General features: G+C 47.8%; 1 protein-coding gene across 6 annotated transcripts in view; it reads left to right on the top strand.

The window, feature by feature from the left end:
• SEPTIN11 (septin 11) overlaps window positions 1-27,355 on the top strand; it is a 59,218-nt gene that overhangs the window by 27,661 nt on the left and 4,202 nt on the right. For 4 of the 6 annotated variants that reach the window (XM_075150373.1, XM_075150377.1, XM_075150374.1 and 1 more), the window contains 8 exons: window positions 2,683-2,797; window positions 6,476-6,671; window positions 9,772-9,958; window positions 12,210-12,371; window positions 14,169-14,265; window positions 16,085-16,253; window positions 19,987-20,119; window positions 21,185-21,372. In XM_075150373.1, the coding sequence (XP_075006474.1) occupies window positions 2,683-2,797; window positions 6,476-6,671; window positions 9,772-9,958; window positions 12,210-12,371; window positions 14,169-14,265; window positions 16,085-16,253; window positions 19,987-20,119; window positions 21,185-21,372 (1,247 nt within the window). Of the gene's footprint in view, window positions 1-2,682; window positions 2,798-6,475; window positions 6,672-9,771; window positions 9,959-12,209; window positions 12,372-14,168; window positions 14,266-16,084; window positions 16,254-19,986; window positions 20,120-21,184; window positions 21,373-25,279; window positions 26,956-27,355 lie in introns of those variants that run through there. The other 2 variants (XM_075150372.1, XM_075150376.1) reach the window with 1 other exon arrangement.

Genomic DNA, 27,355 nt, shown 5'->3' with positions numbered 1-27,355 from the left:
GCAGGAATGCGCGTATTTTCTGTATAAGCTCTACTCAACGAGATGTGCTGCAGTCTGGGGAATACTGGGGAAGATGGAGACCTGGCTTTGCATTTCATCTTTGCCCATGCCTTGGGCCTTTAAGCTTTTCATGAGTGTTTTGGTGTTTCGGGCAGATATCGGACTATGCTTCTGCCTCCTGTTATGCAGCACAGCTTGTGAAAAATACTTGGCGTTGAAAAGTGTAAAGATAGTTTTTGGTTTTTCCACTGTTGATGTTTGCCACTTGCAGGAAAAAAAAGAAAGGGGCGGGAGCTAAACCAGAGAAGGTATGCAGCAAAAAATAACTGACACAGATGCAAGAGATGAGTCTAACTTCTGTTCCTGCTGAGTAACTGATGATGAGGCAGTACTTGCTTTCCCAAAATATATCAGAGAAAGAGATATTGGTGCTGTGATGAGAGATGTTCAACACCCACCACTTTCTGTGAAGCCTGTGAGTCATGGGCACCTACTGCTTTCTGGGATCTGCTCCGAGCTCCCTTCACTTAAGCATAAATGCAAGCCCGCTGATGTTATAAAAATACTAATGTTACAAATATTTTATTTAACCCATTCACATCATGCATGAATCCCAGGGTCTCCTTCCATTGCCTGGGGCTTTTCCAGGAAAATCACTGTGGTGGTAAATGAGACGATGGTCTCTTTAGTGTTGGTTTCTTTTTACCCAGCCTGAGTGAAGGAGGTGGCATCTCTTAATCACCTTAAGCTTCTGCCGTACGGTGCTGGTGAATAGCCGTCCAGCATACGCAGGGATGGAGGTGAACAGTCCAGGGTATTGGCGTTAAGCCTTCAGACAAGCCTGGTTCAGATGGTGAGAGGAGGCTCAGGTATCTTGTACAGGTGTCAAGCTGCGTGTGCCAGCGCGGCAAAAAGGAACCCTTTGCCCCTGCTCCATCCCTGTTAGATATTGCGATGGCACGAACTTAAACATTTTTGGTTTGACATGTTGCCTTTCTCAGAGAATTTCTATTGGTTGTTCTGGTTTTTTTTTTAAGTCTGAGTGGTATTTTCATGAACACTCAGCACAGATGTAATTATTTCTTCCTGCAATCGGTGGCTGGTCTGTATGTTTCGAGGAGGGAAGCGGGGATGCTCAGCAATTGTGTAGAGCGGGAAGTCCTCCTCCGCTTTTAATTCTTATTTTAACAACCGAAGAGTGTCTTTTTCCATGTCTGGTCCGAAGCCCACTGATTTTGTGGAAAAAAAGCTGGTGCTTCCAGCATCTTCAAACCAGGCTGAGGCTGCCCAGGGCTGTAATTTAACTCAACAGCATGGTGGAGTGACTCTACTGGAAATGTTTGGGTTTGGAGAAAGGTTAGTATCTTAAGTTAAGGACAACAAACTTTTGGAGAAAAACGTTTTGTGAAATAACAGCAGAGCTGCTCTAGGGCTGCTGAGGAGGTTTTTCTTATTTTTTCATCTGCGCTCAGGATGTTGGCATAACTGCAGTTTGCCGGGAAAGAGATAACTGGGCTGGCTTCTTTTTCCAAACCCCTCTGTGAATTACTGTACAGCTGTTGCGGAGAAGTCCTAAATATAATCTTGGAGTTGTTTCAGACCTCCCTTCTGCGAGGTCTGTGCTGCCCGTTAGCCTCCACGAAAGGGCCTTGGGGTGTTTGATGTTACCAGCTCGGGCCCCCCGGGCAGCCTGGAGGAGGAGAGCGGGTGACGAGGGGTGACCGGAGTGCCTGGCCTGGCTTTTTTCCCGCTGAAGACATGGAGGGGCAGCACGGTGGGCTTTGTAGCTCACGCGGGAAACGCCGGGAACGGTGCCCTGCTTTCTCACCTCGTGTCGGATGACGTTATTTGTAAACCAAGGCGTCCGCAGAGCAGCACGCGTGCTTTTTTCTCTTCCGGTCCAGGCCTGTAAAAGCTGGAAGGAGATTTAGCTGGCTTTAGAGGTGGTGTTGCCACCTAAGCTATGGCCGTGCCATGGTTCTGCTGTAGCCACGCCGAAGGGTTGCAGCAAAGGTGCAAGAGGGTCGCGTTTCCCTTGTACTGCCGGGAGGATAGAGCCAGTCTGAGCGAGCTGCTCCTTCCCTTTGGCCAACTGAGCCAAGGAGACACGAGCTTGGCTCTCTGCTTGCCTACACAGCTTTCTATCAGGAATAGATTTTGGAGTTGCAACCAGGATTACATTGCAACCTGTGTCACTTGCTCATGTGCTGTTGGGGAGAACTGGCCTCGCTGGGTGGTTTGGGGAAGCTCCCACGCTGCTGGGAGAGTCTTGAAAGGGGAGGTTGGCTGGTTTCTGCCGTAGAGCTGTATAGTGGACACGGACGTGTCTGCCTAAATAATCTTTGGGTAACCCTAGGGATAGGTGATGCTGAGGCCTTAAAAACAATATTTGGGCATTGCAAATTGGTACAGAATCACGGTTTATTAGTTGCAGGCACGGAGAAACAGTCTGGTGGTGTTTGCATGCCTTGGGGTTGGGGATGTTTTAGCTCCTGAGCCCCACAGCAGAGGGCTGGATAGAAGTAAAAGGAGAGCACGTTTGGGAGGCAAACCTAAGACAGAAAGATCCTGTGTCCCGAAAACTGTTGTGGTGTTACGCAGTTCTGACAGGACTAAGCACAGCCTTCTTCCCTGACAGGAAGACATTAACTCTGTTAAATGCCTTTCTTCTTGGTCTCACAGAGCGATGACCTTAGGAACCTGTCCCTTTCTGGCCACGTGGGCTTCGACAGCCTCCCTGATCAGCTGGTCAACAAGTCAACGTCGCAGGGCTTCTGCTTCAACATCCTCTGCGTGGGTGAGTCATCCTGTGCTGCTGGACGGTCAGCTCGTGCCGAGGGGTGCACGCGTATCCACAAATTAGCACCTTCTCCCTCCTGCAAAGGGTAGGATCTGAGCCAGTGAGGACCGCAGTGGCAGGGAAGTGACAGTTTCTTCCCAGAGCTGCTCCAGGGTAGAATCTAGTGTCCCTCTTTTCCTTTTCTCTACCCTGTCCCCTCAGTCAAAACATGAAAATTTCTGGGTATTAAAAATCTACGCTTTTGATGGTCCTGCGGTTCTGCTTTCTCCGAGGGCTGCCCATAAGGAAACTGAGCTAACGTGGGAACTAAGTGTATTTTTAAAAAAATGTTAACTGAAATCTGCCTTTCCCTGAGTTGGGCACGGAGGCTGTTTCTCAAAAAATTTCATTCCTTCCCTTCTAGGCTTTGCCTGTCTGTCTCGGTATATTCTTAGTTTCTCCAGTTGGAAATGATGCCATTTTTAGTCTCCAAATGATGTACTTGAGAGCAAAGCCTGTCACCTGTTCTGTGCTGTATTTAATCTGGGCGCTGCCAGTGGTTTTATAGCCTGAGTTAGTGTTACTTTTCCCAAATTGTCCAGAGGGTGAAATATGGGGAGGCAACTCCTTCTCTTGGCTATAGAGGGATACCTGCTGTCTTGGCACTCTAAGGGTACTATGCAATTGGAAATCCGTTCCTCAGCCCTGGGGAGCTGTGTGCCAGAACGGCGTTGACCTATTGGTGGACCTCTTCAAGATGCCCCCAGAATGTGGTTCCGTAAGTTGACAAGAATGGTGGGGTTTACTCTTTATTTTGGCAGAGCAGTCTACAAACATCATCTTTCCATTCGTTGTTCATTTGAGCCTGTGAGAATGGAATATTGTCCCTTCTGATTGGTTACATTGATTAACTGGGAAAAAACCCACAACCCGCTGACTGTGGTTTTCTACAGCAAGTTGAGAATTTCCGTCTGCAGTGCAGGGTGAGCTGTCTGACAAGAAACCTGGCAAACCAACTAGACTGCTCTCTGTAGCTTTGTAGGTCGAAGAACGAGATAAGAGAATAGTTGTATTTCTGCACACTCAAGCTACCAACCCTCACCTGACTCTCCTAGCAGCATGAAACCATTTAAAATTCAGCAGGGAACATCCCCGTTAGCAGGCAGCTCTTTGATGGTAATGGCATAAATTAATTGCCTTTTTCTCTAAATAGTCCTCTTTTAGCATGACTTGATATGTCTCCATTAACATAGCAATTTGGTCCAACTCTTTGCTTTCATAAATTGTGTCGATCAACCATTTTTCACCCCAAAGTAAAATTTCACACAAATTGCTGCAGTTGTCCAAGGAATAGAAATCTCCCCTTTAAAAAAAAAAAAAAATTTTTTTTTTGAAATTGCGTTTTGAGAAAGGACACAATTAACTTTGGCATTGTAATGTGAGGCTTTTAATTGTGGTGTGCATGGATAAAATGCTGCAAAGCCCATCTAGCACAGCATGCGGCAGTTCTGCATTCACATCAGGAGCTCACTAAAATACGTAGCTTCAGAGATTAACGGTCTGTGCCATCAGATTAGGACTGATCTTTTCATGTGGGTTGTGCTCTCTGTGGGCCTAGATTTTGAGCTATAATGTCATGTATGCTTTCTGTCTTCCCCCTCTTTCATTTATTCATTCTTTTTTAAAAGGTTGCTTTATGTCCTTCCCAGGGTAGGAATGCTCTGCTTAATTGTTTTACTGGGCTGTAAGTAATCACTTAACTTCCTGAGCTTAGCATGAAAATGGTCAAAGTCAAAGCCAGGAAAATGAACTGTCAAGTATCACGGAGCAACAGGCAGTTGCTGAGTAGTGGTATTTGCTTCTGTGGCGTATTTTGAGAGAGATTTTCGTGGTAGGAGAGCTGCACACAGCAGCAGCCGATGCTTGAGGGCAATCCCAAATGCAGGCTCCCCTCTCCCACCTGATATTTTGCATTGCTTTTCAATTATTCAGTTCTATTTAAGATTTTGGGGGCAGTTGAGAGGTTGGGATGGGACCCCCTCACAAGCCTGACCTGCAAATGCCAGAGCTGCAGCTGTAGTCCAGGAGGTCTGTTCCAAATCCCTGCATCTCTTCAGATGGAGCAGCTTTAGGACGTTATCTCAGCCCACCCCCTGCTCACAGCACGGGTAGCAGTGGCGGTTTGAGAGTGTAATCGCTAACCAAACATTTTTGACTTAAAAATGGGTTTTAGGCTAATGTTTTCGTCCATGTTAGTAATTGCACGGGGGATTAGTGAACCTGTAATAGTTGTAAGTGTTGGTATTTAAGCAGTATGCTATTTTAGACTTTTTAAAGACTTTTTATGTATTTCTCTGTCTCAGATTTTCATTGCCCAAGTTTCACTATGGGTTTTTTGTGCTTCTCTTGAAAAAGGAATGGAAACTGAGCTGGGGAAAAAAATAAAGCATAAAAACATAGAGAATCAGATATCTCCTTGGGAATCAAACTCAGAGTTGAGAGAATTTACAAGTTGCTGCTGTTAGAGAAAGTCATATCAGAACCGGGACTTAGCCTACACTACTTCTTGCTGTCCTGCATACAGAGGTCGCTTGTAAGGGGGGGAGGTTAGGGCTCTGCATGCCGTCAGGCAAGAGGGAGTCTGCATCACCAGTCAGGTCATACCGATGTAAAAACCACGGGCAATAGCTGAAGACCACTGGAAGCAAATGCTTTTATGGGAAAGGAATGATTATTTGCCTCTGTTGCGCTGCCAGTGTAGCAAGTCCAGTAACAGGGTTCTAGCAGCAGCAGGCATTTGCTGGTTCATCATGGCAGGAGTCATTTCCCTTCTCCAAGGAGGGGGGCTCACCTGGCAAATATCTAAGTAACTGTTCTTAACACGGTCATGGTTTTATTTTTTACATTTTTTTGTTGATATTTTTTTTTCCCCCCTTCTTCCTTCCAGTTTAGTACCTTCTCTTCAGGGAGTCTCATAAGCCTCAGCCCATCCTCTCCAATTCCTCCTTTTCTCATGGGAAATGTTAACAATAGTATTAGTGGAAGAGACTGTATGCCCCTCTATGTGTGTGAAATAAGCCCTTTTCCTTCCCCAAAATAATGAAAAATCCCTGAGGTCGGTGGTGCTTAGTACGTCTGGTGATGCCCCTTTCTGTGCCCTTGCCTGTGATTGTGGTACACCTCCCTTGAAAGCCTGGCCCAGTAAGACCTGAATTTCTTTTGCCATTCCCAGCACAGCAGCCTAGCTCTTCACCTGCGGGCGATGACTTCTAGCTCCGAAGGCATTTGGTTTATCCTGGTGTCTGTCAGGGGAGCAGCTTTTGCGTAGCAGGGGCTCGTTTAGGATTCAGATCCCCAGCGTGTGGTGCTTTGATCGGGTATGTCTGCAAGGTGTGCCGCAGAGACCCAGGCGGTGTGACCTGCCGAGGAAATGAGTCGGAGCCCAGCAGCGGAAGCCAGAGCTGCTGTCACCTACCAATGTTCGCAAAGTCCCTGGTTCGGTCCTGGGGGACTGGTTAAGATGGGGCCTGTCTCAAAAGGCGTCTGTTCCTGCAGGGATTATTTTGCTTGGCCGTGTGCACGTAGCCTAATTCCACTGCCACCCAAGTGGAATAACTCCTTAGCCTGGCAAATATGCCAGAGAATGAGATGAGGAAAAGGGATCGGACCATACTAATGGTGCCTTTGTGTGCTCAGGTGAAACTGGCATCGGCAAGTCAACGTTGATGGACACTCTGTTCAATACCAAGTTTGAAAGTGAACCTGCGACGCACAACGAGCCTGGCGTGAGATTGAAAGCCAGGAGTTACGAGCTCCAGGAGAGTAATGTCCGTCTGAAGCTGACTATTGTCGACACGGTTGGATTTGGCGATCAAATTAACAAAGATGACAGGTAAATTTATTTCTGTCAGGAGAAGGAATCCTTGTGCTGATGTGCTTGGAGATCAGAAGGGCCTGACCCTGTTGTGGGGAGTAGGTCCCTCGCTGTTCCGGGGCTGTTTACTGATCCAGGTGTGGCAGCTAGCACCGCTCGCCCCATGAGACAGGTAGAAGTGATGAGGAACAAACAAATCAACTAAGCTACAGAACTGAAACTGTGTTTCTGCCCTCCTTGTTTCTGTGCGGCTTAGCTGAAGTCTCTGCTTGGGTTGAAACCTGTAAATATTTGAAAGCATGAGGTCAAATTGCAATTAGATTGCATCTTTTAGGGAGGTGGAACTTGTTCGCACCATCCTGCAATGTTAAAGTCGAAGTGGGTTTTTCTCTAACATTGTAATTAGGTGCTGATTGCACCATGTTGCATGCATGAAGTGAATATACTGGGCTGCCCATTCAATCCCTTGTGTCTATACGTATGGATTTTTGCTGTAGTGTTAAAACTAGTCATTCTGTGATCAGGGCTAATACATTAATTAATGCAGTTCCTATATCTTAGAGCCATACGTACCCTCCATTTGCAGTGGTAATAAAACGCCCTAAAATCTGGAAGTCTTTTCTACTGTAGTTCAGATCTAAGTAAACATCACATTTCATATACAAATTATCTTTATCAACCTTATTAGAATTCTTCCCTCCTTCCTCTCTTCTCATGGCAAGTAAACAGTAATGTTATCACCTAACTTTCCATTATGAGATATTCTGCTGGGTATGTTATCTGTTTATAGTCTAAAAATCCTGATTAGCAAACAATTTTGACAACTTGCACCTATCTACAAGATAATCCACAAGGGCTGCCTAGATGTAGCTGTTGCTAAAATAGTTAATATTCCAAGAGAACGATGATTGAATCAGAGCTGGACAGAGAAATTCCTCAAGAGTCACTGAGTAAAAGGTGGCATACACACTTTTCAAAATTTCTGTGCATTTTATTGATTTCTGAGTTCTCCAGGTCTCGAACTAAAGCATTTACATGCTGAATTGGTCTAGTCTTCAAACTACTAGAAACTACTTCTATACCTATTGTGCTAGTTAACCAATATTACCTAAAACAATGCATATGGTGAAAAGTTGGCTTCATTAATTCTAGTATTTCCCCAATTAACTTTAATGAAATGAGATTTCTCTCTCCCTCGTCGCATTAATCCCAGCTGCTTCTGGAGGGTTGTTTTGCAGTCCTCTTCTCTGCACCTTGCCAAGTGAGGGCACGCTGATCGGCAGCATGCGCGCTGACCAAAAGGTATTAGGGCGCTAGGTAGACATGCAGCGTAAGCTCTTGGAAAACTCAAGCTGAACATCAAAGTTTCCACCAAGGTCCCTGTAAGCATGGAGATTGAGTAGGAGATGGATTCTGTTTCCTGTTGCATGAGAAAACTCTGTAGATTTTATAAAAGATTTTACAATGCTTTATTTCTGTACTGCTTCCTCGCTGCTTGACCTGACACCAAAATGCAAACTGTTGCCCCCGCTTTGCGGCGCCTGCTCCTAACTAATGCTGCAGAGCCAAAACGGCGAGGGGCACGTGCTGGCGGGAGGGAGAGCTCTGCACGTCAGAGGCTGCCATATGCTCTCGGGCGAGAACAAAAGCTGCTCAGAGGAGGAGCAGGTGCTCAGAGCAGGGGTGCTCTGCAGCTTGTTACTGCCAGGTCACTTTGCATTTGCTTCATTCGGCAGACAAGAGCCAGCAGTATTGGTGGTGAAGCCCCTCCAGCCGCCCTCTCGGGCAGTTGGAGAGAGGGGCAGTCACAGGGCTCAGGGGGAGCTTTTGTCCTCCCGCTGTGTCCCGATACGTCTGGCTGCCGTGGGTGGGATTTTCTCTGTGCTCCTGGTTTGAGTCCTCCCACTCCTTTTTCGCTCTGCTTTTTTACGATGCTTTCTCTAATATGATCTCCCAACAATAAGGCCTTACTGCTTTCTTGGCAACGTGACTCGGTGACGTTTTTGGGGTCTCGTGGTCAGAGACAGAATTTCCAAAAGCAAAGAAACCGGAGCAGCAGTCATGTTACAAACCCACCTAGTGATTCATGATACTCTCTGTGCCTGCAAATGAACAAGCAGTGCTCGGTACTGTCTTGCGGGTCTCTCTGGTGTCGGTGGCCCCCAGGCAGCACTGGCTGTCTCTCGCTATAGCTCTCGCTTGGTAAATCAAGCAAGAGTCTGCTCTGCTTCACCAAGGGTTTTGAGCAACTGCTCTAACGGTTGCGCTGGCATCTGGAGCAGAGGGGCCAGACCAGAGCCTTGCTGGCTGCCTGTCAGAAGGGTGTTTCTGGAGGACCTGAAAAGTCCTGATGGTCTATTGCCTCCTCGCAACTGCTTTTGAGGGAGGGCATTACACTGCTGTGAATCCAGTGCTGAAGGCAGTGGCAGTGTTGTCTTGCTGCCTTGGTCTCAGGGCCCTCCTTCGAGAGCTTCCTTGGGCTGGAGGTCCTGAGGCTGCCCTTGGTGGAGGGAGGAACAAACTGAGAAGTTCCCTTTCCAGAAGCACAATCAGTTAGTCAGATCAGGGCATGTTACACTGCACCAATTTTTTACCTTCAACAAAATGGTCCCCCCAAAGTACACAAACAGTGCAGTTGTCTCCGGAGCTTTGCTTACAGGCTTCAATTCCTGAAAAGTTCCTTTTGTTCCCTTGTGAATCTCCCTTCCCTCTTAAGATCACATTCAAACTTTTGGACAAGCTAGGATAGCGGGCGGTTTCGTGTTTAAATTTTCTTGTATTGGATGATTCTCAGTGACGTTGGCAGAGCAGCAGCTCAGACTTGAATTGGAGAGACTGCAAAATGTTTTTCAGGGTAGCAGCCTTGTGTGGTTTCCATGCACCTCAAGTCCAGGGTCTCTGCCGCTTTATCGTGCTAATATGTCCATAATACTCCCCATGCACCAAGTGGAAACGCACATTTGCTAAGGAGGGACTGTAGGTAGGGTGGGGAGGGTCCTAAGAGCGGCACTTGTCCCGTAACGTACAGAGCACCCGTGAAGCTTCCTGAGTGTTGATCACTGGGTTGTCCCAGCAGTGAATGCCCTGGTTTTCTCTGTGCCATCTTTTCTCTCTTCAGCTACAAGCCTATAGTAGAATATATCGATGCGCAGTTTGAAGCCTACTTGCAAGAAGAGCTGAAGATCAAACGATCCCTGTTCAATTACCACGACACCAGAATTCACGCCTGCCTATATTTCATTGCACCGACCGGACACTCGCTGAAGTCCCTAGACTTGGTCACCATGAAGAAGCTCGACAGTAAGGTACTTGCTGCGCATGTTATGACCCTTGCGTGGCCCTAGTAGTGCTTTTGTGATCTTGCTCCAGGCTTAGTTCAACCTGCTCGGAAGAATACTGTCTTTTTTTAGCAGTGGGGAATTGCAGAGGTGCTGTGTGAAAACTTGACCTTGGGCTAGCTGCTAGAATGGGTCATTATTCACTGATTCATATGCTGTAGAGATTTATTAAGAGTTTGGGCTCCTACCCTCTTCCAGTCTCATCTCGGGTTAGGAAACTTGGCCGCTTGCTCCACAGCTACGCCCTAAAGTTAGCAAGCTGAGAGCTGGAGACTGTATTTATGAGGATGCATTAGGAGACCGCTGTTCTTCTTGCTTTCCAGTGGGTTAACTCAGCCAAGTTCAGTGACAGGTTTGTTGACAACTGAAACATCAGTTGGCTGTTGAAAAAGAGAGAAAAGTGTGTTTACCTCCTTAAATGCATAAATAAAAAAGAGAGGTTGAAATTGAACTCTGCTAGTACTAGCACTCAAAGACATGGTTGCCATCTCTATTTCCCTTTGTCCAACAGATTAATTAGGTTCTTGTACAAAACCTGGTTTGGTAAGTGTGTACTTACCAAAGCGAGATAAGTACATCTAAAACGCTTTAGGTCATCTTATTAATCAATGAAAAATAAATCAGAATGCTGTGTCTGCGTGCTCTGGCTGCATCCAGCTAGACACAAAGAGTGATTTGATCTTCTATGGCACATGTAGTGTTGTTCTAACCGTAATCGGATAAACAAGAAGAATCTGAATAAATATGTTACTTGACATATGTGCTTTTTCAGTTACCCTCGCGACTAGCAAGGATGGGAATTGAGCTTGGTTTAAACCATGGTGTTTTACTAGATGCTTGCAAGAAGATTTCATCTCTTTTCTTCTAGGGGAAATAGCTGAGGTACAAATGTAAAACCTGAGTATTTAAACTGAGCTTTCTCTTTTCTTCTTTACACCATGATTAAGCAATTTAAATCAGTCCACCTTGCCCCTTTGGCTCATTGGATCCTGATTCTGCAGAAGATAAATGATGACAATGGTTCTTTATTTCCTAGAGTGGCCTATCGATTGGGTTTTATGCAGTGACGGAGAAGGATCCCTGCCCTACTCAACTTAAAATAGGGTTATGGAGATTTACCCAAAGTGAGCTAATTGGCATTCATGTTCTATCTTCTGGCAAAGGGGGATTTAATAACTCCAGGCCGTCCTCCGGACAGAGTTAGGTGATGTAAGAGGATTTGCAAATACTGCAGTTAAAAATCCCTCCGTATAGGTCAATGTGAACATCTTCTTGTCTGCTGTTGCAATGAAAAGCAAATCCTGCAAGAACAAAAGCAGAAAGTGTCCATCTGGAGGGAGTAAAAAGGGAAAGCAAGCAGGATTCCTCATCCTAATGCATTCTTGCCCTCTCCCAGCAAAGCAGACGCTTGTGTGGTGCTCGCTGTGCACCGTTCCGTTCAGCTACCGTGCTGTCTCCCCTTGGCTCCGAGGTGGTGTTGCTGTTTGCCATCCCACTGCCCGTGTTGCAAACAGCCCGTCTAGGGGAGAGAGTCAGTAACTTAACTCTCATGTCCGTGTTAACCCCATCGTGTGGTTCTTTGGATGATTGTTTTAGAGCTGTGCAGGATAAATCAACCCTCGTCCTGCAGTACAGCGGTGTACGGGAGCATGTGAGGGCACGCAGGTGGAGGAAGCGTGCTTGTGTTACTGCCAGCTCGCACCCTGTGTGTGGCGTGGTTGGATGTGGACCATCTGCTTCCACCTCCAGTGGGGTAACAGCAGCACTGCTGCCCACCCGGGTGTCCCTGATAACACCTGAGCAAACGCCCACGAGATGCTATTGTCTGAGCGTGTTGCTTGCGGTAATCCAGGCTGCTGCGGTGTGGAGGAGAAGTGCCTAGATGGTAATTTCCTTTTTTTGGAACAGCTTGAATAATCTATGACAGCATTTCCTGTCCAGCCGATTCGGATGAGGAGGGGAATACGACAGGACAGGAAATAGCTTGTTGCCAAATTGCATTTGACTTCTTTTTAAGGCCGTCATCGCTGCTGCCTGAAAATCCTGTCCGAGGCAGTGGTGCTGTCAGCAGCACCCCCAGGGAAGGTCGTCTGCTGGGGGGGCGGTGGCTGGTGGCACTTCCAGGGCCGTTGCAGCAGGATGCATGCTGCTCTCCGTCCTCTCCCAGTGACGCAACATGTGCGGTCCTGTATGTGGAGGTGCTGTCCTTGTCTTGCAGGTGAACATCATCCCCATCATTGCCAAGGCTGACACCATTGCCAAAAACGAGTTGCACAAGTTCAAGAGTAAAATCATGAGCGAGCTGGTCAGCAACGGCGTCCAGATCTACCAGTTCCCGACGGATGAAGAGACAGTGGCCGAGATAAATGCCACGATGAGTGTATGTGTTTTCTCGGGGGGGGTTTGCTTGCCTTGGGTTGCATGGGCCCATCCTTGATGGTAGGGCACATTGTACCATGTTTCTTTTGGCTTTAAAACTGCAGTCTAAGCACAGATATCGGGCTGGCCAGAAGGCTTTCGGAGCTGGAGATACCTGTCACGCGTGGGCTGCCCGGCCCGATAGGCTTCATTGTCTGACAAACGATTCTCCTCTGAGCATTTTTGCATATCCTTCCCCTATTGCAGTATTCCCATCTTGGGAAAGGAAGAGGATGGGAGGCAGGGCCCCGACGTGGTCAGGGCAAAGGGCTGGGGTTTGGGTTTCCTGTCCCAAACGACCACTTGTTGCTTAGTGGGGGGTGATTCACTTCTGCCTTTGTTTTGCTTTCCGGTGAGAGCGGGGGCGCAGTCAATGATGTTCCAGCTCTCGGCAGGGCCAGTGGCCATCAGTGGCAAGGGCTCTGGCTTTCACCTCTTTTCCCTTTCCTCTAGCCTTAGGGGTGGGATTTGAGGGCAACCAGGGCTGGGGTAGAACAAACATTTTAGTGGGGTTTACAGAGGGAAACAGTTGTTTCCCATGGGCCTGACTCGGAGCGCAAGGGGAAGAACCTGAGCTCAGGGTTTCTGGCAGTGATGTGCATCACAGCAGCGCTGACAGGGCCCTCGAGTGGCTTTAGCGGGGCACGTAACACCCAAGAGGATGTACCAACCCCACAGCAAGTGCACTCAAAAGCAAGAGAAAGGACGAGGTTGAGTCATCTGCGTTTTTACAGGGAATGGAGGCATTAAGAATAAGCCTTTTCCTTGCAGCTTGAAGGCTTTTGTGAGTTTCCCTGCGCAACTGCTTGTAGATGGGCGATAGTCACGTGCAGCTGGATATCAGACCCTCTCCAAACCCCTGTATTGCCTCCCTCTTTTCCCTGTCTGTGTGGTGTTCTCAGCAGGGAGAAGCTGGCACAGAGAAGGGACGTGGCTCTGCCAGGGTGCAGCGCGTGCACTGTGTGTTTTGCCTTTCTCTTGTGCAGCCCGGCTGCTGGGAAACTCCTTGGCCAGTTAATCATATCTCCTCTGCCGCTTGGTTTCTTCCCTTCCCACCCAGCCTGTGACCACGGCTTAGCCGACACGGCACCCACTCCCAGAGCTTGCGCCCAGCCCTCCTGGATGCTGTTAAGGCAGGGAGAGCACTGCGGGGGTGGGCTGGCGGCAGAGCCCAGCTCCCTCCTGGCAGCAGCCGCGCTTCTGGGAGGAGATCCCAGATTGTCGCCACCACACCCGTGGAGAGACTGGGACGTAGCAGAGCTCGGTGACTCAGACGCATCAGCCCAGGGCTGGGTCAGCTCTGCCCTTCCCCTTGCTCACAGCTTTGTCCTCTTTTTAAGAGGAAGCATTAACAGTTATTTCTAGCAGCAGAAACCCCCTGAATTTTTAGTCTACCTTCCTTGGGAGGATGCACTTTATTTTCTTTTCTTATTGTTGGATAGTTATTGTTCCTCAGTGTTCAAATTGAATTCCAGTTTGTAAGACTTCTTCTGTGCTTAAGGTAGTCATGCTTTGTAATTACATAAAAAACATATACATCTCTTGCATTTTTAGGACTTCAGAATTTTGGACTTTAAGTCTGAGCAGGTTTCTCACCCAGATGGTTCTGTTGTTCTTTCTGGAACACCAAATGAATTGCAAAGGCGTTTAAGCAACTTAAATCCAGCACAGCTGCCACAGTAAACAGCTTTCTCGAGAAACAATCCCTGGCAAGGCAACTAAGGAAATCCCTAACCTTATGCTCCCTTTCCTTTTGTAGGTTCACCTTCCTTTTGCTGTAGTTGGCAGCACTGAAGAAGTGAAGATCGGCAATAAGATGGCAAAAGCCAGGCAGTACCCCTGGGGTGTTGTGCAGGGTACGTTACCGAAAGCACAAAAAAGGTCTTGTCATCCCGTCTCATTCTGATGAAAGGTGCATTGATCTCTGGATGGTCCTTATCAAAATCTGTCTTGAGAAAGCAGTATCACAGCTCTAAGACTTCTCCTTAAAATCAGGGCTTTGCAACCTAGATCTAGACATGTGGAGGGGGTTTGGCGGGAGGGTGGTGGTGTCAACCTAGCCATCGGCTTTGGGAAAGAGCAGGGTAACGTTACTAGGAGATGCGAAATAACTAGCTTGAAAAGTGAAAACTTAAATCTCCGTTCTCCGTTCCTTACGCTTTTGTGCCGGCAAAAAAGCGTAAGCAACGGGGAAGGCTTGGACCGCCGAGTGGTTTGGTTTGGACCTTGCACACAATCCTGAATGCAAACATGTAGCTGGGGGATTTTCCAGGGAGGTCAGCAGGTGCTCTGCCCTCTCAACTTGAAGCGGGAGCAGAACTAATTCAACACTGACTGCTTGATACGCTTTGTCCTGGTATCGTAAAGTGTGGACGTGCAGCTGAAGTATGCGACCCCCCGTAAAGTCAGCCAAAAGCTCCTTTGGGTTGGAGAGCAGAGTTCGGTTAGGGCTGCGTTTGCAACCCAGGCTGCACTGAAGCCGCCAAGGATGGGGCTGGTCCTTGCTTTCCCAACCAAGTGCTGAGAAGTACAGGGTTGAGACGGCGGTGGTCTGCTTGTGGCTTCAGCTGTGTATCCAGTTGGAGAATGGCCCAGCAAGCTGCAGGGGAACGTTCGCAGGGCCATTCTGCAAAACTCGCAGAGTTTCTCTCAATAATACAAGCTGACCCTGAAGCAGCTTCAGACTTACTGTCTTCAGCTTTGTACACCAGAGGATAATATGGGAATACCTTGCAATTAGGAAAGAAGTTGTTATGTTTGGGAAGTCTTGGACTTGACACGAATCCTGCTGGGTTCTTGCTGTTCCCAGGAAACTAGGACCAGATAGTCAAAGAGATTTTCTTGGGTACCAGAGAGACTTTGAAGACCGGGCCCTGAACTGCCCCTTTGCAGAGACAGCCGGTCTGGTCTGAAGGGGAGCAGCTGGCGTGCTTCGCTGTGTCGCCGGAGGCATGCTGCAGAGTTGTCTGCTGCTTGCCGTTGCATCCTAAAGAGGGAACTTCCACTCCGTGTCTTTAAGCATACCCAGACTGTTTGCTGCACCGAAGTGTGCAGCCCTCTGGCCGCAGGCCCTTCGCAGGCTGAACAGCTTGTTCACCCGGGGGCTGACGGTGGCACACCAGTGCCTGCTCTGAATAGAAGCTGTTATGGGAAGCCACGTTATACTCCGTGTGCTGCCTCCCTTCCGTGCCAGGAGCAGGGGTTTAGGGCCCCTTCGTAAGGTTAGCTGGCGTGGAAAGGGTACAGCATTGCTGGTGGGGTCTTCTCATAACCTTTCCTTTCACCGCTGCTAGAGACTGAGACTTTGTCGCCCACTTGGGCCCCTGTCGGTGAGGTGGATTTAGAGTGGATTTGAGTGGGCAGTGAAATGCTGTGTGCAAATGGATCATCGCCTTGCTGGTGCAGGAGTGCACGGAGAGGCAGGAGCTCTGTGACAGATGGGCAACACGGAGATCTCGCAAATCCGGTGAAAGGCCTTGAACCGGTGCCCGCGTGTTGGCGTGGGATGGCTTCACCCCCAGTTCAGCAAGGCATTTTGGTGCAGGCTGACTTGGAGTTCTGCTTCTGTGCCTGAAGAACTCTCAGGTTTGCTAAACCGGGGCCCGGGGCCAGGGAAAGGGGGGACCTGGCTCCTGGGTTTAAGGTTCTCTCTGTGTACGTCTGTCTTATTTGCAGTTGAAAATGAAAACCACTGTGACTTTGTGAAGCTGCGGGAGATGCTGATCCGAGTGAACATGGAGGACTTGAGAGAGCAGACGCACACCCGACACTACGAGCTGTACAGGCGCTGCAAACTTGAAGAGATGGGATTCAAGGACACGGATCCGGACAGCAAGCCTTTCAGGTAGGAAAGCTACCTCAGGCCTTGTACAAGCAGAGAGATTGGAGGTTTTGGGGTTGCCGATGCTTGCAAGAGCTAGGGAGGGAATAGCCATGGTCACTTAGAGCAGCTGAGATCCAAAGCGTGGCTGGGGAAGAAAACCTTGTGCAATGCAGTCTTGCCCTCAGGGCCTCGGATTTGTACAGGAGAAGCACAGGAAAAGCGTGGGTGGCTGAGAAAACCAATTATTGCCTTAACGTTTTGAAAATGTCTGCAACCCTGCAGCAGGGCTGTACAGGCTTTCTAGAGCTTTTCACAGCTGGTCCAAGGTGTGCTGTGAAGAGGGTGCCATGGTCCCATGCCTGAGGTTTGGCTTATTACTAAATATAGAGTTTATGCTGTCAGGCAGCTTTATTGGTCTGAAGCCCAAGTCATTAGTCAGGGACAACAGCTGTGTGGGAATTTGGAAGGAAGTGTTTGTTTTCTCCTCTCATTTCCTGTTTCCCATTCCTCCCCAACTTTTCCCCAATAATTGCACCCACTGCCTTAGCAGCATCCCACGCTCCTCTGCCCCACGGGAAGGCAGTCAGAATTAAATGTGCATCAGCGTGGGTTTACGTCCATAACACACGTGCATGTCAAGAATTGGCGTGCCAATCCCCGAGATGGTAGCCACTCCTCTGGCTCGTGCAGATAACCACGGACATGGTTCATCTCTGATCCCCAACAGGGGAAAGCCAGGTGGGCTCCAGAGCAGAAGGCGGAGTGGGGGCCTTGCGTTCATGTTTCTGGAAAACAGCGCTCCGTGGTGAGCCGAGCAAGGACTGCGCTACGGCATGGAGTTTGCATCAGTCTGGGGTTTTATTTGTGACTTGCTGAGTTTATGCAGCTGCATTTCTTTTGTGGCACAGAAACTCTGCTGGAATCAGTTGAGCCCAGGTCTGTTACTAAGCCCAAGTGTGAAGCTTTATTGGATTTCCTTTCTGGAGAGCGATGGCTTAAGATGGGCTCAGCCCTTCCCTTTGAGGAATCTGAGGAATTTCCATTGCTTCCTGTACACGAGGCCTCTTTCGACCAAGCCATAAGTAGAAAGGAAATGAAAATGTACAGAATTTCTCCATCTGGTACGTGCTAGTTCAGAACAGTTCGCTCTGGGTGCCTCCTCCCTCCAATAAACAAACAAAACCTATGATCCCAAGCTGTTTGGCCGAGGCTGATGTATATCTGAAATGAGGAAAACAGTAGGTTTGGTTCTTTCTGTTCTTTCTTCTGAGACCAGGGATCAAAAGCATGCCTTTCCCCCGGGTCTGGGCCCTGGGAGCCACAGGGACCGCCGCTCTCCGGCCAGTTGGCATCAGCCAGGAGCAGGGAGTCTTTTGTAAATCTCGGGGTGAGCAGGGCAAAAGACCTCAGCAAACCATTGGTGCTGCGTAGGCGCTTGTGCAAGGTGTGAAAAAGGGAGGCTGGCAATGGTTGGGAGACTTACAGCGCTGGCAGAACCCCCACCGCTTGTCCGAGCTGCAGGAGGTGAGGAGGGAGCACCAATGCCCCCGTAGGCATCTGCTCCCTGAAACGGGGTCTGCTGTTGCACAGAGACCCTTCTGCTGTCCTGCGTCTGTTGTGGACTGGTTTCTCTGCTGCTGTGGTTAATTTTCTCAAAATACCTTTTTTTTTAAAAGAAAATTATTTGCAAGGGCATCATTCAGTGTGTGGGTGTGTGTTGGGGAATCAAGTTACTCCTGTAATTTAGGTTCATATGTTTGTATACTTAAAAAGCTAATTCCCTTGTCATCTTTGTCTGTGAGAAGCTGCAGGGATCCCAGTTGGTTTGGACTGTTATTCCTTAGGGCTGTAAGTGTTGGTTTTTTTCATACGCAGCCTGGAGTTGCCAGGCCAGTTTCTCTGAGAACTTTGCTTCTCTGGAAGTCGGAGTCGCTTCAGTAGCGAATTAAGCTTGCTGGCTTTAGGCTAGTGGTAAGTTTTGAAGCTTGAAGCTGGGATTAGCATTGAACCTGGGACAATTTAACAGCAAGCCCCTGCCACCCTCGCTCCTGCCAGGCTTTTCCTGCTTGCCCGTCACCCAGCACTGTGTTTTTGGAAATGAGCTTTGCAAGAAATTGTTTGCAATACAGGATATGATTAGCAGTGTGCAGTGTTTTCCGTTTCGGTTCGTAAGGCTCTGCTGCTCCCTAGTATAGTGTGTCACTAATTGCAGATTCAATTTTTGCTCACTGAGCAGTGAAGGCTAATCTGCCCTCGGGGTTTTCCTAGGCTCTAGCCAGACCCTCCAGAAGGGTTTATGAATTTAAGTTTCAATGTCCGCAGTCAGAGGATTAAATCCAAGACTGAATTTTAGGGAGGTTTTGATTCGAGTCTCCTGATCTCTGTCTGCTGTGAGTGGTCTGGTTCTTGATTTAGTTAAGAATCGAAAGATGCCTCTTGCCCTGTTCTCCCATGAAAAGATTTTTGTCTTTTGTAGAATCAGCATTTTTGCTTCAACGGTGTGGTCAGCCGGAATCGTGTGATTCCGCCAGGGTGGCCAGTGCTGTGCAAGAGCAGCTCTGGGCATCCTGTCTGTGGAATATTTTGGGAGGCAACTGAAGCGCTCGTCAATTAGCGGTGTTGAACCCAAGTCTTGGGTTCATCTGTCAAGTTTTGTTCCCCAGCTCAACACCCCCCACCCCCATCCCCAAAAAAACCCCAAACCCAAACAACAAAACCAGGCAACAAAAAAGCCATCGAAAACCCCACCACGTGCCAGGAAAGGCAAAAGCTTGCCTTTAATGGGATTAAGATGTCCCACTAGCCCAGTGGTTAATGTGTTCCTTAGGCACGTGGATGCAATGTATCTGTGTGATATCAGTGGAGTTTTCATTTAAAAAATGCATTTTCAGAAAAGCATCTTGGGGGGAAATAGTTATCGTTCCCACACTATCATTATGGCTGAAATATCAAAATCCATTTAAGGAATAGAATGAGGAGGAATTTGGCGTCCAGAGTTCCTAAGAGGCTCTGAAAATCTCAGAGGTACGTGGACAACATATTTTGTGTCCCAAATCTTTGCTGCGGTATCTCAGTGCTGGGGAAATAAAGGAATGCCAAGAAGTAGAGGGGGAATAAAGGAATGATGGAATCCAGTAATGTGGTTATTTGGAGGAGGCACGCTGCCGCTCGTTCACAAAGGCTTAGCCTCCCTTGAATGCTAAAGGAGAAAGAGAGGTCTCCCAAGGTGGCTTTATCTAAATAAAGCCCTTGATCTGAATCCATTAGCAATGAGTAGTGAAAATTACTTTTGGTCTGTGTCAGTGTCATGTTTAATGAACTACATAAAGCCAGATTTCGCACTCTATGCCCGTGTCTGTTCCACAAATCTTGCACGTCAAATGAAGAGATTCAGGACAAAGAGTGGGAGAAGCGAGAAGGTGTGACTCAAACAGATCACGAGCCATGTGAGCATCAGGGATTGCTGTAGATGCTTATGTAGTGGCTGTTTATTTTCGAGGGTGGTCATCCTGCCTGCTAAGTGATTTACAGGATCCTGAACGGTGTGCTCGTTTTTTTCCTTGCTGATTTGTCTCCCACTGCTGCCACCTAGCCAGCTAGGACTGGTTTCGGTGGAGGTGTTCATGCCCCTGTTGTAGTCAGGGACCTCTGACGATGTTTTGTGACGAGACGATGCGGTAAGATTGCCAAAGGCTGGAAACTCATGACTGTGCTTGAAACAGGGCTCTGACTGTTTTTTCTGTGTTTTTAACAGTCTCCAAGAGACTTATGAAGCAAAGAGGAATGAGTTCCTGGGCGAACTCCAGAAGAAGGAGGACGAAATGAGGCAGATGTTTGTCATGCGAGTGAAGGAGAAGGAAGCCGAGTTGAAGGAAGCAGAGAAAGATGTGAGTATACTGTAACTCAGAGGATTGCGTGTGAGGGTTAGGCTGGGGCTTTTCCAAGAGAGCCCTGAGAAGGTGAGCATCCAGGTTGCAACATCAAGCCTGCCAAGGTGCTTTGTGTGCATAAACAGTCTCAAGAAGCAGATATGAACTCAATTCCCAGTCCCGCGGTGGGCTTGTGGTGTGACCCCATCACACAAGTCTCTGCCACTTTTCTTTGCCTGTAAAAGGGAGCAGGAGTATTCCCTGGTTTCGGGCAGCTAGAGGAGGATATATACCATGGAGCGAGTGGGAGGCGCTGCAGTGTGACAGTAAGAGCGGCTGCAGCTCCATACCCCCCAGAACTGGCAGCCTTGCTGTGCTGTGGGAGTCCTCTCTGCTCTCTCACCTCTTGAGTCCCACCCAAAGAAGAGACTACGTTTGCTACTCAAAGTAATGTTGGTTTGCAGTGCATCTTCAGCTATGGTACACCCAGCGCTGCCCTCGAGCAGTCCCACCTTTCTGGAGACTTTCAGTAAGTACATAAGGACTTTCCAGAGGGCAGTAAGTCCCACTCGGCGTAGTCGTGGACGGACGTGACAGAGCTCTTGAAAAGCTGCCCGACCGTGATTTGCGCCACGTGTGTAGGTCAGCACTGATGACTGTGGGACAGAGAAAACGAAGATGTCCTGCTAGGGAAGGGAGCTGTTTCTTGGGCTTCACGGAGGAGCGTGTACAGAGAAGAGCCGCAGAGAAGAGTATCGCCCTGAGTGGCCACATCTTCTTGCTTTGCACGAGCATGAGAGAGTCCGCTAGGTACAAAGCGATGAGGGGTGGAACGTGGGGGTTTGGAAGTGTCCAGAGACCTGTCATATTCCTACAGCAACTTCAGTTCCCGCCATCTGTGTGTGCATGTGTGTTGATTGCAGGGCTTTTCTCAAAGTCAGGCGTGCTTGGGACAGGCCAATGACGCGTTATTAATGCAGTGAGGCATCAGTGCCAGCGGAACCACTTCAGGCATCATTACCAGTAATCGGGGTGAAACATTCTTTTCTTCCCGTCCAATTCTCATTGTTTCTGTCCCGGCAGCTTCATGAAAAGTTTGACCATCTAAAGAGGACTCACCAAGAAGAGAAGAAAAAAGTGGAAGACAAAAAGAAGGAACTTGAGGAAGAGCTGAACAACTTTCAAAAGAAGAAGGCAGCGGCTCAGCTATTACAGTCACAGGCTCAGCAGGCAGGTTCTCAACAAACCAAGAAAGACAAGGACAAGAAAAAGTAAGCGGATGTCACCCACGTCCTTTGTAGGGTTTATTACAGTTTGGGAGGTTGTTTTTTCTTTCTTGCTGCATGTCTGTATTTGCTTTTCCCCATTACCAGACTGGAAACTGGGCTTTTATCAGCCTGATCAAATAAAATATTTTTTTTCTAAAGGGTGGGCCAGGGACATGATCTTAATTTTTCTCTAGAAGAGAACCTTCAAATTTTATGTCAAAGTCTGACTGGTGTGGGAGAGCAATCGGATGGTGGAGGTTTGACCTGTGATCCGTCCAGCATCTTCTGGAACAGCTCTGGGATGTTCTGGACTTCCTGAGCCAAAATTATTAAGGGGGTCTCTGCCTGTCCTTCCTTTCACCCAAGAGTAGTTTCCAGTTCCTATTCCTTAAGGTTATAGTTGTAAGTAGAAGTAGATTAGAAACCAAAACGGCCATGTTATTTTTACATGGGAAATGCTAGTGCCAAAAGTGAGTACTTGGAAGCTTGCTTTAAAGACAAGAAGTTTTGGGTTTGTTTTTTTTAAAAAACAAACTACTACGGTACCGTAATTGCAGGTCAATGGCATTTGTGGTTGTATCGAGTTGACGTAATAAGCTAAGAAACCCATACCTTTCAGTAAAGGTAATGGCACTGTTTTCTACTATATTATATTCGTATGCTAGGAGTATAATCCTATACCCTCCAGTACTCAGATTCCAGCAATTTAGTAGGCACCAGGTGTATCTGTGGATGGAGCCTGTCCCATGGTCAGTACGTGGAGGCGGGATTTTCAGGCGCGCTCAGTTTGGACCTAACTCTGCCTCCGTTGAAACTGGAGGATCGTTGCCGTGGACTTGGGCTCAGAGTTAAGTCACTGCAGAGCTCCCCTGAAAATCTTGACCTTTAGATTGATCCAAATTGCCATAACCTCCTCCTTGCAGCCTGTACTTGGAGATGGCTACGGTTAGCTTCCTCTTAGTGCAAGAGACCCCTATTTATTACATGATACTGGCTACGTCACTGTGCTTTAAAAATGAGAACACAAGGTCCACTTAGATGAGATATGTACACTGAAGCCAAACAAAGCTTGCAGAGGTCAAGCAGGCTGCGCATGGCTTGTTTGTATAGCACAGCAAGACAGGTTACTGTAACAGAGGCTGCTTTGAGGCCTCCTGTCCTAATTTCCATTCGCTTTTTCTATACCTAGTAAGGGGATACTCACGCGAGTCCTTTCTGGGTCGTCTGTGATAACGGTGCTCATAATTGCAGTCGGGAAAGCTGTAAAGATGGTAATGCAGCAAATCTCACTGGAAAACACTTTTTTAACCCCCACACAAAAATGGCAGTTCCACGCTTCGCTTAACAGCTGACAGTGAAGGGGTGCATTCCTTAATAGGCTCTGGCAGAGTAACCTACTCGATTAACACTAAGCTGTCGTTGTTGGAAGAACCAAAATGCTAGTAAGGATGTGGTACAGACACCTCTGTCTCCCTTTCTAACCTGTGAACTTAAGCCAGGTCTGAGCTGCCTTAGAGCGTGAGCCTATGAGGTTCTGTTGTATTGCATATATACTCGTATATTCTTACACTTCGGGAAGTTACGCTGACGCTCGCTGCACATCCCCTGTCTCTGCTGCTGGTTCGGTGCCCATAGTTTCTTGCTTCTGCCCCGGGGGAGGTGGGGAGGGCCTAGGGCTAGTTCCTCAGCTGATGTAAATTGATGTAGCTCCTATGGAGCCGTGCTGCTTTGTGCTAACTGAGAACCTGGCCTTGGGCACCCGCTGAAATACATAGAGCGCTTGTGTGCTGCATGCTCTGCTTGGGTCAAGAAATCATTACAGACCGATCAGTGTTGTGCTGAACTGCAGAAACAATCAAGTGTCGGCAGCTAACGTCCAAGCATGCTGAAATAGCCTTCTGCGACGATGCCTGTAAATAGGATAGCCTGAAACACCGGTCTTTTCTCACCTGAGAATTTGGACATGGTGACCTGTTTCCTAAAAAGAACAGAAAATTTTCAAGACCCTTTTTCTTATCTCTTAAACGGAGTTGGTAGCTTAATATTTTAAAAAACTCTGCAGGCAGTTTTTTCACCTGGTAGGTGTGAGACCAGTGCAGTATATAATGGTCTGGGGAGTTTTGTAACTTTTGGTAGTCAGTGTGAGCTACTGTTTGCTTCTGTGAAGTTGGCTGGCACATGCACAATGTTATGGGTGTGATACATGGATGTTTCTAGCGACCGTGACAAACACAGTTTCTGCTTTGCTGATGCATTCACAGAAATCCAGTCATGAGGAACATGCACGTGTTTTAGTGTGTCCTTTCAGTGTCGCTCCACACCAGGTGCTGTAACTGCTTCAATTGTTCTTTAGTGTCTGAATTACTAACGGAGGCTTTAAAGGGAAACGCTGATGCTTCTGCCTTGTAGCACACCTTGGTTTTTCTAAAGGCTTTAAGTTCCTCCTTGCACTCTAATGAAAAGCTGCAGTTTATTTAGGTAAGGCTTTCAACCTTTCTCTGTGCTGGCATGGACTGTGGTGGTTCTTGTGCAGTTGCCAGAGGAAATCCTTGCCATGCGTGATCCTTGTAGCCTCCCCAGAGAGTAATTCATGGGAATGCTGCTTTCTCAAGGTGGGATCAGATTTCTCCAACCTGGACAACGGAGACTTCCCACTGTGCTGTGCAAGCCAGAGGGAAGGCTCAGGGCAAAATCTGCCGCTGGCCTAACTCCATGAGGGAGAACTTGGCCCTCTTGATTTCCAGACTATTCCTATACAAACAACTTGCCTTTTTATCCCTTCTTTCATAATCCATTTCTCAGATTCCTGTAGCTTACGCGTTTTTCATCTAAAATCGTTGTAGCTCTGGCCCGATGACAGAAGTGTGCTGTTTTCAGGACGGCGCATCTGTGTACCTCGGACGCTCGTGTGACTGTCGTATGGACACGTACTCGAGTGCTTTCCTGAATGTGGGGCTGAGCGTACTTACCAAGCCCCTGCTGTAATTTTGGGATGGGACTGTGCTTCAAACCTGAACAATCTGGAGACGGTTCCTGGCAATGGGCTTGGCAAAACCGAATAGGAGCAGCAAATAGCCTGCTGGTGCTTGCCTGTTGTTTGGTAGATGGCCACATGCATGCCTCAACACGTGCCGTTGTGTTACTTGCTCATCCTCAACCCCCCCAGGAGCTGGGACCATCTGTTTGGGCTCTGTTTCTGTTTATTTCAAGCTACTTCTGAAAACCAGACGAAAAACTTTTTTCCAGCTTCCTTTCTGCATAATAGTTTCCAGTCCAGTGTGACTGGTCTGGCCATCGAGGGCCGTGCTTAGTCCCAAAGCAATCCCTGAGCTGTAACACATACGTCAGGGCCTGGCCCAACACCCTGTAAAAAGAGGGGTTTGTTGATGTCTGAAGGATCTGACTTGGTTCTGAAAGCTGATGTGCCGAAGTGCTGGGAGACATCATGGTGCCCAGGTGCGAGATACCCGAGTTTGGGTAAAGGCGAAGCACGCAGCCTTCTGCAAGAGCGCCTGTGTGAAGTAACCCAAACTGGTCACCTGCGACCATACCCCCCGCCATGCACGTTCTGAAAAAATGAAGCTTAAAGACACCAACCGCTGCGTGGTCACAGACTGTAGCCTTGACTAACTTATGTGGTTGGTTGTTCAGTAGTTCTGCCCCCTCCGTTTTTCTTTTTGCTTTTGCTTGTCACAGGCTGGAGTAGAGCCCAGCCTTGAGGTTTAATTTCTTTATAATTCCGTAATCCATCTGCATGCCCACCCACCAGAGCGGGTTGCTGGTGTCGGCTCTCCCAGCTTTCTTTGATTTTGTTTTTTTGTTTTTTGTTTTTGTTTTGTTTTTTTTTTTTAATATTTTGAGTTCAATTATTGCTAACTTTTTTGTTTTTTGTTCTTTTTTTAACTTGCAGTGCAAGCTTCACATAAAGCCTGTCAAGCCAAGGATGTTCCTGCATTCACCTGCTTTTGCAGTAATGTGTCTCTGCCATCTGTTTTCTTTCTTTTTTTCTTTTTTCTTTTTTCATTTTTTAACATGAATAACTATTAACTCATCTAATAACATAGTGGGAACAAGAAAGGAGGAGGATTGGGTGCAGGACTGTATGCAACTGGAAGTTCAGGGGTGGGTGGAGGGGCAAGGTAATGATAGCATGTATTTTTCTCATCAAAACCAGCAGTAGTAAATCTTTCTCGGCCCCAAATTTGAACTGAGAGTCAGGGCTGGACGTCAGCAGCTCGGGTGGGTGTCGTTGACTGGATCGGGTCCTCAGCGCTGCTGGCCTCCCCAACTCTCGGAGGGCTGGCTGCAATAGCCCTGTGCTGAAGGGGGTCCCTGGGTCGGCAGAAACCAGCCTCGGGGAATTACTGCTGTACGAGGGTCACAGCCCAGCCCCTGGCGTGGCTGAACCCTGGAGTTCAGTCTGGCCCATATTCCTTCAACAGCTAATGTGTTAGAGCAATATGAGTCCCGCTGCTGGGGGAGAGGGAGGGGGGTATATGTGTGAAGATAACAAAACTTTAACTGACCTTGCATGCCATTACATTTGCATGATATTTTTTATTAGTTCCTGTTTTTGTTGTCTGACTTGATCGTACTAGTTGACTTGGATTTATTGTCATGTGCTGGCATATATTTACAGCCACCCTTCCAGTTCAGTGTAGTAGCTACCTGCTGAACGCCGCGGTGGGAACCAAACGGCGCGGCAGGTGCCTGGGAGAAGGAGCGTTTCTCATGACTGCTTTCCATGTATTACTTGCCTGACCAAAACCTTTGAAACCTCACTTAAAATAGTACCTGGTTTCCAGTGTGCATGATCTTAGCAAGACTTAGCAGCCCTGAGGGAGTCAAATGTTTGGGCAGGGGGGAAGACAGAGCCTTCAATATCCTCGTAGAGCCTTCAGGAGGATTCCTGCACGCACTTAAATACGGACTTGCAAAGCTGTGGGATCCAGAATTTCATGTCAAGGGCGAGAGGGCACCTGGGCGTACGTTCTTCGTGTTCCCTACCGGCCCTCCTGCCTCGGGGACATTGTCCCATTCCGATGTCCCTTGAACGTGCAAAGGAGATTTAGCCTAAGCCAGGCCTCGCCCTGTGGCCAGCGCGGTGTGGAAATCGGTCTGTTTAATGTGTATTTTCTATGCCATTGCTTTTCGGACAGAGTCTTTTCCTTCCTTCCCAAGAAGTGGCGAGCCATGCTTACCCTATGACTTCTGGATTTCTTTCTCTTCTGCTGATGTACAGCCAGCATTTCCACTGCTCCTAGCTAGGTAGTCTCCTGTTTCTTTATTTAAAGCACTCTTAAAAATAACTCTCTCCACCTAAGTCTCACGCACTCCAGTTCTTTGCTAGTTTCTGGGATGGAATTTCTTGCCTCTCTCGGGGCGGGGGAAGGCAGAATTAGCGCCTTCTCTGAAGTGTTGCGCTGGGAAATGTGTTTGGCTGTTAGCTTTTGGGTCGTCTTGCTTTTTAACTCTCACTGCTTAAACATGGCTTTGGGAAGAGGATATCTAAATATGATGTCTTGGACAGACAGCAAAAACTGATTGGAGATAAATAAGCTGGAAATAAACTAGTTGAGCCTTTTCTCTCTTTTGTTTTATTTGGGTTTTTTGTTTGTTTGTTTTGTTGGTGGTGGGTTTTTTGTTTGTTTCTTTAAATCACACCTCCTGGTCTCGTCAACCATGATGCACTTTTTGTCAGGTTAAATAGGTTTGCTAGGAGGTTGTTTAGAAAAATGAAACTGTGGTTCTTGTGGCTTCTGGCAAATCCAGCTTTAAGATCTTGAGCTATCAAGGAAGAAGTTTGCGTTTTGGCATGGGTTTTTTGCAGTCACATCATATGCACATCATTGAATGCTTGCGGCGGTATGCTTTGCTTCAGCTGTCTCTGTGCATGTCCTCTTTTTAATTACCAGCATTTTGTGCCAAGTAGAAAACTTAATTTTAACGTTTATTTGTCCTGCTTCATTTAACAGCCCTTTAAGGG

Source organism: Calonectris borealis, chromosome 4, assembly GCF_964195595.1.
Source record: "Calonectris borealis chromosome 4, bCalBor7.hap1.2, whole genome shotgun sequence".
NCBI lineage: Eukaryota > Metazoa > Chordata > Aves > Procellariiformes > Procellariidae > Calonectris > Calonectris borealis.
The sequence above is the reverse complement of the archived record's forward strand: the minus strand, read 5'-3'. Positions and strand labels throughout refer to the sequence as shown.